Raw genomic sequence first — 11,519 nt, forward strand, 5'->3', positions numbered from 1 at the left:
AGCCTCGGAATCACCTGTGGGCGGCACAGGAGTGGCCTCGGAGTCACCCGTTGGGGGCACGGGGGCGGCCTCGGAGTCACCCGTTGGGGGCACGGGGGCGGCCTCGGAGTCACCCGTTGGGGGCACGGGGGCAGCCTCGGAGCCACCCGTGGGGGGCACGGGGGCGGCCTCGGAGTCCCCTGTGGGGGGCACGGGGGTGGCCTCCTGGTCAGTCACCGTGGGCAGCGCCACATAGGTGAGGGTCCAGTAGCGCACGAAGTTGGTTCTCAGGCCCTGCTTCATGGAGCTGCCATCCATCTTCTTGGTGATCTCCAGGTAGCTGCCGTTTTCCGAGGCGTAGGGTTCCCAGTGTGTGGGCACAGCCGAGTGACCCATGTTGGGGTCCCTGCAGAGTGCGAAGAGGCTGTGCAGGGTCTGGGGACTCCCAGGGGGCTGAAGCCCTGCTCTCTGCACCCGCATGCCTGAGTCATCCCCGTCCTCTGAGCTGGCCCTGGGCACCGTGGCCTCTCACTGCATACGGGACACAGGCTGTGCACGTGCGCGGGCTTGGGACTCTGCCAGTAGCTCTTATCCTCGTAAACACACATGGATTCCGATGCAGGGGGAGGTTAAGTGACTTGCCCAAAGTCCCTCCGCTGGCGAGTGAGGGTACAGGGCCTCGTGGTGGGAGGCCCTTCTCGGCTGCGGCCCTCCGCCCTGCTCTCAAGCCACACCTTACCCCGTTTTGGCAAAGTTGGTCCAGTAGGCGATCATGGCCTTGGAGACGGTCCTGTCTTGGGCCCGGTAGCCCAGGGGGGTGGCGAAGGGCTTCCCAAAAACGTACTGGATGTCATCCGCATGGTCTGCCCCCATCCATTTGGGGTAGATGGGCATCCGAGAGGGGTGGGAAAACAGGTAGCTGTAGGTCTTGGCACTCCTGGAGGGGAGAGACCACCCAAGTACGCAGGGTGCCTACCAGGGAGCGCCCAGCCCACAGACTGGCCCTGGAGGGAGGTCCTGGGCAGCGGGCAGGGAAAGGTCTGGGGGATTCACATGAAGAGATGGGGCTTCTCAGACCCAGGAGAGGGAAAGCTGAGAACCAAATTCATGGATTTATGGGTTCTGCCATTTCTGTTGAATTTATACTTCACCTCCACAAAACCTTGTTAGGGACCTTCCTTCTAGAATTCAATATCAAGAAATATTTTGCTCTCCAAGTGAATGTGCGTTCTTCAATTAGATTGGACAAGGTATAGGCCCTCAACTGTTTCCCTTTTTGCCTTCAGTGAAGAGGCTCACAGCTAAATGTATTGCTTAGTTGCTGCAAAGCTTTCATCCTAGACTTCTCGGTATCCTTTTATCTTCCTATCTTTTTCGTATACTTAACTTATTTTTTATTTTTATTATTTATTTACTCATTTATTCGAGACATAGTCCCACTCTGTTGCCCCTGCTGGAGTGCAGTGGCGTAATCTCGGCTCACTGCAACCCCCACCTCCCTGGGTCAATCAATTCTCCTGCCTCAGCCTCCTGAGTAGCTGGGATTAGAGGTGTGCACCACCATGCCTGGCTGATTTTTGTATTTTTAGTAGAGATGGGGGGTTTTGCCACATTGGCCGGGCTGGCCTCCAACTCCTGACCTCAAGTGATCCTCCCGCCTTGACCTCCCAAAGTGCTGGGATTACAGGCGTGAGCTACTGTGTCTGGCCTTATTTTTTATTATAATTGGCTATTATTACATGAAGATTTTTAATCTGGCTGTGGGCTGAAACTGTCTTGTAAATTGGCAAAGTTGAGGCCCGTAAGAGTCAGTGGATAGAAACCATTGTCCAGTGTTGTCTCAATGCACACAGTGTGGGGGATGGAAAGTAGCTCAAGAACTCTTCAGTGGGAAAGACCATGGGGTGCAGGGCTGAGCAGGGCAGAGGATCATGGGGTTTGTAAACCCCTATAGGCTGGGAGGTAAAAAGAGGCCCTCAAGTCTTGCCAGGCCTCAGCAAAGCGGATGAGGCAGGCACAGGTGGAGACTCAAGCACCACTTTCCCAGTCAACCCAGGCACCTGAAAGCCACCCACAGCGAGGCCTCGGCTGGCAGGTGCAGCACCCCAGGAAGGTCCCCAGGAGCCACCCCCTGCCCAGATCCTCACTTGGCACTGGCTCTGTGCAGGGCCACGGCAATCTCGGTGGGCACCAGGAAGAGGATATCGGTCTCAAAGTCCACCACAGTCTTCTTCTTGTTCTCCTGGGATGGGTCCTGGGCCCAGGACTCAGTGTAGACATCAAAGGTAGTCTTGGCACCTCTGACTCCCTTGGTCATTGTGAGCCCACTGACCAGCTTGTAGAAGTCCTCCCTGCGGGGACCAAGTAGGCACTGACACTCCCCCTGTGCGTACCCACCCCGACCCGTGCTAACTTCCTCACTCCCAATCCTCCACTCAGTGCCTTCCTCCTCCAGGCTGGCCCCCTCACCAGTGCCTTCCCGGCCGCCCTCCAGCACGGGTCGCCCCTGGGTCCTGTGCCCCCTGCTTACCCCGTGACTTCCTTTTTGCCCTTGTTGATGGCAGGCATGTCGATGCCGGCGAAGAGGTGGCCGTCCATGTTGTTGGTGCCCGCTATATAGTCAATGTCGGCGGCATTGGCGTACAGGTTGATGGGGTCATCGGGGATGAAGTCTCCATCAATGACAGGGATGAAGCCCAGATAGTGCAGCACGGGGTCTGGGTGGGAGAGCCAGGAGGTTCTTGTACCTTCCAGTGTCCCCTGAGCTACTCCTTGCCTCTCAGGGCTGGAGTTGGCTACTTCCTCCCTTCTCTGATCTAAGGACACTTGGGGCTGGGTTGATTCTGCACCATCGGGACATCCTGTGCCTTGTAGGATGTTTAGAGCATCCCCGGCCTCAACCCACAAGGTGCCAGGAGCACCCCCCTCCCCAGCCGTGACAATCACAAACGTCTCCAGGCCCTGCCACACGTCCCCAGGCTGACAGCCACTGTCTAGGGCCAGATCTGTCCTCTTCAGCGGCAGCCCCTCCCTCTCCTCTCTCTCTTTGCTGGGCCTGAATCAGGAAGGAGGAAACTTAGAAGCCGCTGAGGGAACTGATGGAGAAGGAGCTCCCTCTCTTAGGGCCGGGGTCCACTCCATTAGCTAAAAATGGTGCGAGGTCTGCATTGCCCTCCAGACCCCCGGACTGGCCCCTAGAGGACCCTGTGGCTGCTGAGGCAGGCGGGGCCCGGCTGTCACTGGGCCCAGCACAGTGGGCTTTGCTTCCAGCAGGGCCGTGTGGCTTGCTTGCTTTGGGCGTGTCCAGCCCGTGCAGTTGAGCTCATGTCAGGTAAACATGCAGATGACTTGGCTTCATGGCACGTTGCCATAGAAGAATGTGCAAGGGAGAGCGTTAGCCTAGCAAGCTGGTGCAGCGGCCATGCACAGGTGTTTGTGGAAGGGGTCCTCAGGCCTTCCCGGGGTACAGAATAGTGGAGCTGGAGGCCCCAGTGCTACAGTTCAGTAAATGTTTGCTGAATGAATGAATGAATGAATGAACTGTCATCTAGCACAAAGGCTCTTGGTCTGGGGTCTATGGATCTCCCTAAAATTGTATGCAAATGACTGCATATGAATGCATGAGGTGGGAGAGGGGCCCCAAATGTTCATCAGCTTCTCAAAGGGGGAGTCTGTACAACTCATGGGAGATAAGAAGAAAGAAGGGGCCGAGCACGGTGGCTCACACCTGTAATCTCAGCACTTTGGGAGGCGGAGGCGGGCGGATCACCTGAGGTCAGGAGTTTGAGACCAGCCTGGCCAACATGGTGAAACCCTGTCTCTGCTAAAAATACAAAAATTGCTGGGCATGGTGGCTCACACCTGTAATCCCAGCACTTTGGGAGGCCAAGGCGGGTGGATCACGAGGTCCCAAGAGCAAGACCATCCTAGCTAACACGGTGAAACTCCACCCCTACTAAACATACAATAAAAAGAGCTGGGCATGGTGGCAGGTGCCTGTAGTCCCAGCTACACGGGAGGCTGAGTCAGGAGAATCACTTGAACCCAGGAGGCAGAGGTTGCAATGAGCTGAGATCCTGACACTGCACTACAGGCTGGGCAACAGTGAGACTCCATCTCAAAAAAAGAAAAGAAATGGCTTCCCTTCTCCCTTACAGCTGGGGCCTTTGAGGGGAGTCACCAGTTTGATGGCAACAGGACCAGACCACAGCTCTGGCACCTTCTTCTCTTCTCCAGAGTACTTCCTGGCAGTACCCCCACAACCCCCACCTCGAGACCCCATGCGCCAACCAGAGCAGCTACTCACACTCTATGCCTGTCAGCGGCAACTTATAGGCCAGCGTCAGGGCTCGGGGGTCAGTAATCTTTAGACAGTTGGCCATCCTGGCGGTATCGTCCACAGGGCAACCCACCTTCTCAGCCACCTGAGGACAGGAGCAAGGCCGGCAGGTAGATGAGGCCAGTGCTCAGGGCTCCAAAACATTTGAAGGTAAGGACAGGGTCCAGGATAAAGAATGGAAATAAGGGCCGGGCGCGGTGGCTCAAGCCTGTAATCCCAGCACTTTGGGAGGCCGAGACGGGCGGATCACGAGGTCAGGAGATCGAGCCCATCCTGGCTAACACGGTGAAACCCCGTCTCTACTAAAAAATACAAAAAACTAGCCGGGCGAGGTGGCGGGCGCCTGTAGTCCCAGCTACTCAGGAGGCTGAGGCAGGAGAATGGCGTAAACCCGGGAGGCGGAGCTTGCAGTGAGCTGAGATCTGGCCACTGCACTCCAGCCTGGGCGATAGAGCCAGACTCCGTCTCAAAAAAAAAAAAGAATGGAAATAAGGACAGCCCCCACCTGGGTATCAATTCCACCCCCACGCTACCCAGCCCTGCCCTCCTCCGTTTACCTTTTTGGCCCAGAAGAGTGGGTTTTTCTGGATGGCCCAGGGGCTCAGGGCCACGCCGCTCTGGCTGATGGCTCGCCGGATAAGGCCCTTGTTGTAGGGGGAGAGGGTCTACGACAGCCAGAGATCCTGTCACCAAGGCCGCTCCCCACTCCACCCACCCCAGGCTGGGCCGAGGATACCCCAGCACCACAGCCCCAGCTCCATGCTCCTCCTCCCACCTCCCCTTCCCATGTGAGCTTCCTCCCAACCTGTGGAGCAGGCCCTCCCCACGGGGATCCCCAGACCTGCAGAGAGACGCTGGCACCTCCAGCAGACTCCCCAAAAAGTGTGATGTTGTTGGGGTCCCCCCCGAAGGCCGCGATATTCCTCTTCACCCAAGCAATGGCCATGTGCTGATCCCGAAGGCCATAGTTACCTGCGGGCAGGGCAGGGGAGAGGGTGCTAGAGACCAGTGGCCCAGGCCTGGCCTCCAGGAGGGGAGACCAGTGTGGGTGGGGCAGAAATGCCCTCAACAGACTTGGGGCCACGGCAGAGCCGTGGTTGGCAAATAGTGGGTACCTAAGAAGCTGGGTCGGGTGGGGCGCTGGAGGGGGTGGGTCCCCAGGAGGTTGGGTCAGTGGGGTGCTGGAGGGGGTGGTGTTTGTGGGGAGCAGGATGGTCAGGCCCGTGCACCTCTCCCGCCCCTGCCTCAGTCCCTCTTGTCTGTGTCCTGCCACCTCTGCGTCCACAGCTCTCTCTGCCTCAAGGTATCGTTCTGTGTCTCTCACTCGGCTCTGCTCTACTGGTTTCTCTCTCAGCTTCAGCCTGTTTGCCTGTCTGTCCCATAGCCTCTTTTACATTTGAGATGGGGCCTCACTGTCACCCAGGCTGGAGCGCAGTGGCACGACCACGGTTCACTGCAGCCTCGAATCCCTGGGCTCAAGTGATCCTTCCGCATCTGCCTCCCAGGTAGCTGAGACCAGAGAGATGAGCTACCATGCCCGCATGCCCGGCTATTTTTTTTTTTTTTTTTTTTTTGAGACGGAGTCTCGCTCTGTCGACCGGGCTGGAGTGCAGTGGCCGAATCTCAGCTCACTGCAAGCTCCGCCTCCCGGGTTCACGCCATTCTCCTGCCTCAGCCTCCCGAGTAGCTGGGACTACAGGTGCCCGCCACCTTGTCCGGCTAGTTTTTTTTTGTATTTTTTAGTAGAGACGGAGTTTCACCGTGTTAGCCAGGATGGTCTCGATCTCCTGACCTCATGATCCCCTGTCTTGGCCTCCCAAAGTGCTGGGATTATACGCTTGAGCCACCGCACCCGGCCTTTTTTTTTTTTTTTTGAGATGGGATTTTGCTCTTGTTGCCCAGGCTGGAGTGCAGTGGCGCGATGTCGGATCACTGCAACCTCCGCCTCCTGAGTTCAAGTGATTCTCCTGTCTCAGCCTCCCGAGTAGCTGGGATTACAGGCAAGCACCACCATACCCGGCTCATTTTGTATTTTTAGTAGAGAAGAGGTTTCTCCATGTTAGTCAGGCTGGTCTCGAACTCCTGACCTCAGGTGATTCACCCGTCTTGGGCTCCCAATGTGCTGGGATTACAGGAGTGAGCCACCGCGCCTGGTCCCCAGCTAATTTTTTATTTTTTTGTAGAGATGGAGGGTCTCCCTGTGATTCCCAGGCCGGTCTTAAACTTCTGCGCTCAAGTGATCCACCTGTGTCAGCCTCCTAAAGCGTTGGGATTACAGGAGTAAGCCACCTCACCTGGCCTCCGCAGCATCTTTAATTTTGCTATGGCTGCTAAGGGCCTCCTGCTTCTTGTGATTCTACTCCAGCTTCTGGGTCTTTCTGTGGACGTTTACTGGTTGTTTGGGGTGAGGGGCGCTGAGAAGCATCCCGCTACTGGGCTCAGCACGCTGGCCGCACCACCTCAGGGCCGAAGAAGCCCACGCACCTGGCAGGTTGGCGTCCCCAGTGCTGAGGTACCCAAGGGGGCCGACGCGGTAGTTGAAGGTGACCACGATGACGTTTCCGCGTGTGGCAATCTCCTCGCCGTCATACAAGTAGTTGCTGAGGAAGTTGGCCCCGTGGCCGGACCCCATGAGGAAGGCGCCTCCATAGATCCAGATCATCACGGGCAGGTCCCGGGAGACTGAGATGGGGGAGCGGCCGGTGACCCCAGACGCCCCGCCTGGCCCTCTCCCCAGCTGGTCCCCCATCCCTGTGCAGCAGGTGCCTGGGGCCGAGACAGGGAGACGCTCCAAGGCACGGCCCTGCCCCAGGCTGGGGGACTGGCACGGGCGCTCCCCTCTCCGCCTCTGCGGGATTGCATGGAAGTTCAGCTTTGCAGCCCCCAAACTCAAGCCAGGAGCGGATCCGGGGATCTGGCTGTGTGGGAACTTCCCTCGGGGAGCAGGGGGCAGGCAGACCTTGCTTCCTGTCCTGGGGCACCCAGATGTTGAGGTACAGGCAGTCTTCATCCCCGTAGGTGCTGCCCTGGGTGATGGTGGCCTGCAGGCATCTCTTCTTGAAGGACTTGGCCTTCAGGGTCCCTGCAGGTGGCAGGAGGAGTTGGCATGAGGAAGGCAGTCACCCTCACCGCAGGGCCAGTCTGGCACTATCCACTCCTACCTTGCCAGCCGGGGTGTGGCTGGGGGTTCTCCAGGGTCTTGGTGGGAGCCGCGAAGGGGATGCCCTTGAAGATGTCCACAGAGTCACCCAGGAGGCCGAGCTTCTTATTGACGCCTTCCACGAACCCACCTTCCGTGTACACGGCGCCCAGCTGGGAGGGAGACACGGGCAGGGTCAGGCAGGCTCAGGCCCCATCGACCTGAATCCGGAGCGGGCAAGGCAAGCCAACACTGAGTGCCCAGAGGCAAAGACAGCTTCAAAGCAGGACAGCTCTGCCCAGGAGACCCAGACAGCACCCTCTGCCCCACACTGCTCAGGGCTTGAGGATTCCTCTTCCCCTCCTTATCCCTGGGGGTGTCCTGCTCCCAGATTCTTAGAGGAAACTGGTTCAACCAGTGTTCCCACTAGGGAAGCCTGCCAAGAGGTGGGATGGAGGTTTGGGTTCAGGCTGTGGCTGCCCAGTTTTGACTCCGATCCTGTTTCCCCGTGACCATGTGGAGGATGAGCGACAGGCAGGAGCTCAGGCAGGAGTGCACCCAATGCTCAGTGTACACGGGATGTTTCACACCAACCTTCCTCCTTCCTGAGCGGTGGGGTCTGCATTTCCCTCCTCCTGTCTCCCTGCACAGGGCCTAACTGGCTGGGCACAAAGTCGATGTCCCCATACCCAAGTCCCCACAGCTCCTGTGCCCCCTGCTGGTAAAGAACCCCCCCAGGGACCCCCCCCAACCTCCACCATGCTTCCCTGTGCCATGAGAACTGCCTCTGTGCACCAAGCTGTCCATCCCCACGAGGGGCCTGGAGGTTGGTGCTCATCCACCCTCTGTCCCTGAGGGAACTGAGGCTGGGCAGCTTTTGGGCTTGAAGTCACCCTGTTGAGAGGCAACTGTCTGCCCAGTGCCAGCTCCTTTCCATCTTGGGCAGCAGCTCCTCCTGCATGTAGTGCATGGTGGGAGCAGGTGGTTGCTTGCTGGTTCTCACCCGTGCCAGGTTCCAGGTGGAGAAGGGCAGGGTGGCCCTACACCCTCAGGTCCAGCCAGTCCCAGCAGCCCTCTGCAATCTAGGCTGATGGGCCCCTGCCACACCGGGGTGGGAGAATGGGGTGGTTGGAACTGGAGGGAAGGAGCCAGAGGCAGCACCTGCAGACATCGTGGGTAACCCCTGCGAGGCATCTGTCTCCTCGTGCCAGCTCCCCCCAGCCCCGCCCCACCTCTGGGAGGTGGTGTAGAGAAGTCACCTGGCAGAAGTGTCCCTGTGCAATTGAGACTGGCCTGAGGGCCTCAGGGCAGGGGAATGGGGAGGGGTCTTGCTGACCTGCCGAAGGCCTCTCAGCACCCCAGGAAGAGCTGGCCCAAGAAGAGCTCGACCTCTCCTTTGAGTCAGGAGCCCAGGCCCACAGCCCAAACCTCCAGGTCCCAGGGCCAGAGAGTGTGGAGAGCAGGCAGTGGGGGTGGAGAGAGGAGTTCCCAGGGCCTGAGAGAGCAGGCAGGAGAACAGCGTGGTCGGCATCTGGGGTCCCCTGTGTGAGTCCTGCTGGGGGCAGGGACTGGGCCGGGCACCGACACCGGCTTCCTGCGGGGCTTGGGGTTTCTGTGGCTTCTCCCTCACAGGCAGAGAAGGCGGATTTTGTGGATGCTCGAGAGAGCTCCTGCCTGCCGGCTCTCCCTCTGAAGGGACCCGGACCCGGTGTGGAATAGCCCAGCTTTCAGGTTCCTGCTCAGGAGGAGGAGGTAGCAGTTGTGCGATGCTGGGCAAATGCCCTGCCTGCCTCTCTCCGCCCCATCTGCCTGCTCTCCACTCTCCCTGCCCCTGGCCTGCTTCCCCTTCTGTAAAACTGGAACAGTGTTGCCATCAGAGAGCTTGGTAGGTGGGATCACCAGGCTGAGCAAATGCAAATTCAAGAGGCCCAATTACATTTGCATTTCAGGTAAACAGCGAATTGTTTTTTTAGTATGTTTCATTTTTTTCTTTTTCTTTTATACTTTTGAGACAGAGTCTCGCTCTGTCACCCAGGCTGGAATGCAGTGGTGTGATCTCAACTCACCACAACCTCCACCTCCCAGCTTGAAGCAATTCTCCTGCCTCAGCCTCCCAAGTAGCTGGCATTACAGGCACCCACCACCACGCGCAACTAATTTGTATTTTTAGTAGAGATGAGGTTTCACCACGTTGGCCAGGCTGGTCTCCAACTCCTGACCTCAAGTGATCCACCCACCTGGGCCTCCCAAAGTGCTGGGATTACAAGCGTGAGCCACCGCGCCCGGCCCATGTAAGTGTGTTTTAAATATTGCATGGGACATACTTACACAGCAGTTCTTGGCAGTTTATCGGAAATTCAAATGGAATTGGGCATCCTGCGTTTTACCAGGCCCCTGTCCCCATAGGAATGAGTGTGAGCGCCCGGGAACTGCCCCGGGGCTGTGCTGGGCTCTCTTTCTCAGCCTGGCCCGAAGTTTCCAGATGTGAGTGAGGGGAGGAGAGCAGGACCTGCCCCACTGCTGAGCTCTTACCTTCGCGGCACTGGCCACTGCCCAGCAGCAGGCGAGGCCCAAGACAACCAGTTGCAGGCGCCCCATGGTGTGCGTTAGCCTCTGGGTGGCCCTCCCGCTGGGCCCCGGGTATTTATGGAGCCGGAGCCAAGGTCATGTGCTTGTTCATGAGGTCGCAGACACCCCCTCCCCTCCACCCCCTCTGGTGCAGGGAGATCCAGTTTTCCCAAAACCCACGGTGCACCTGTGCAGGTTACTGCCTATCTGGGAGCAGAGGCAGGTGGCAAGGGGGGTGGTGGGGCCGGGCAGTGTGCACAGTGCTCTGCCTTCTGGTTTGTTCACAGGGCTTGGTGTCACTGTCAGAGAAAAGGGCACACTTTGTCTCCATGCACTGCCTGTCCCCTAGGTCCCCAAAGGAGCTTCACAGGGGACCGAGCACATGAATTCTGGGACAGAGAGGGCGGCATACTGCGGGCCCCCAACTCATGTGACTGACCTTATCTGTACAAGCTTTTCCTGGGGCCTGTGGAGCGGGCAGTCCAAGCTGGGTGTGGGTCCCAGAGCAGCACAAGGCAGTCCCACTCAAGGGTGGGGAGATGTTACCATCCAGCCTGATGTGTCCTGGGAGGGAGGACTAGAGGCTCGGGGGGAACATGGTGTGGGTGGGAGGGTTGGGGGGGCATCTAGCCCAACCTTGAGGGCTTCCCTGAGGAAAGAAAGGGCCCAGTCAAGGCCCCCAGGCACACCCAGGCAGTGACAGAAGGGGAGGGAAAGAGGCCAGCGGGAGGGAAGGGATAAGGCTGTGTGAGGTCGTGGAGGAGGAGGAGGTTCACTCGCATTTTCTGTGAACACCTGTTACTCCCAGAGCCAGGAAAGGCTATGAGAAGTGAAAGAACACCACGAACAAAGTCTTCCGATGGAGCCTTTAAGCTCAGCCAGTGTGAGGTCACCCTCACCGAGACACTCAGTGGCAGCTCCAGTCACCGCACAGCACTCTGCAGTGATGGGGACAGGGTGGGGGTAGCCAGAGCCTGCCCAGCCAACAGCGCCCCAGGAGACTTGGAGCCTGTGCTTCCCACACCAACCACACCCCTGCTCTGCCATCCCTGCAGCTGGTGCCAGGTACCGGGGGGACCTGCAGAGCCACCTCTGTCCCTCTGTCTGTCGACCACAGCCGGTGCCCAGCAATTCAGGAGGCCTAGTGGGTGAGGGAGGCTGGGGAAAGGCCGGGAGGGTGTGAGGAAGAGTCGGCCACAGAGAATAAGGGGCCTGCAGGCAGCTGGGGTGCCCCAGAACAAATGCGGGCCACAGAGAATAAGGGGCCTGCAGGCGGCTGGGGCGCCCCACAACAAATGCATTTGCCTCAGGCCTTTGCCCTGTTACTCTAGTTCTGAAAACCTGCTCTAAATAAAGGAGGTAATTCTGAACTGGGAGACAAGCCCTTTGTGCTCAAGGATATTCACTGCAGTGTTACTTACAGAGGCTAAGGAGGAAAGGGGAGGGCAGAGGGCAGGCAGCAGGGACAGGAAGGAGGTGGGGGAGAGGGCGGGG

The 11,519-nt window shown here is 58.5% G+C and overlaps 2 protein-coding genes across 2 annotated transcripts in view; one reads left to right on the top strand and one right to left on the bottom strand.

The window, feature by feature from the left end:
- CEL (carboxyl ester lipase) overlaps positions 1 to 10,071 on the bottom strand; it is a 12,474-nt gene extending 2,403 nt beyond the window's left edge. Inside the window, exons 1-11 of the mRNA XM_011931427.1 lie at positions 9,990 to 10,071; positions 7,480 to 7,630; positions 7,278 to 7,400; positions 6,803 to 7,000; positions 5,160 to 5,290; positions 4,876 to 4,983; positions 4,286 to 4,403; positions 2,510 to 2,696; positions 2,127 to 2,330; positions 719 to 916; positions 4 to 385 (exon numbers count right to left, since the gene is read on the bottom strand). Of these exons, the coding sequence (XP_011786817.1) occupies positions 4 to 385; positions 719 to 916; positions 2,127 to 2,330; positions 2,510 to 2,696; positions 4,286 to 4,403; positions 4,876 to 4,983; positions 5,160 to 5,290; positions 6,803 to 7,000; positions 7,278 to 7,400; positions 7,480 to 7,630; positions 9,990 to 10,055 (1,866 nt within the window). The 5' untranslated portion in view covers positions 10,056 to 10,071. The remainder of the gene's footprint in view (positions 1 to 3; positions 386 to 718; positions 917 to 2,126; positions 2,331 to 2,509; positions 2,697 to 4,285; positions 4,404 to 4,875; positions 4,984 to 5,159; positions 5,291 to 6,802; positions 7,001 to 7,277; positions 7,401 to 7,479; positions 7,631 to 9,989) is intronic.
- A 336-nt stretch (positions 10,072 to 10,407) lies between these two features.
- Positions 10,408 to 11,356, top strand: LOC105504141. Its single transcript, XM_011931429.1, is given in 6 exon segments — positions 10,408 to 10,518; positions 10,685 to 10,798; positions 10,800 to 11,025; positions 11,028 to 11,149; positions 11,151 to 11,214; positions 11,262 to 11,356. Coding segments are annotated over 6 exon segments (732 nt in total).
- The last annotated feature ends 163 nt before the right edge of the window (positions 11,357 to 11,519 follow it).

The sequence above is a fragment of the Colobus angolensis genome, unplaced genomic scaffold (genome assembly GCF_000951035.1).
Source record: "Colobus angolensis palliatus isolate OR3802 unplaced genomic scaffold, Cang.pa_1.0 Scaffold9, whole genome shotgun sequence".
In the NCBI taxonomy this organism is placed as follows: Eukaryota; Metazoa; Chordata; class Mammalia; order Primates; family Cercopithecidae; genus Colobus; species Colobus angolensis.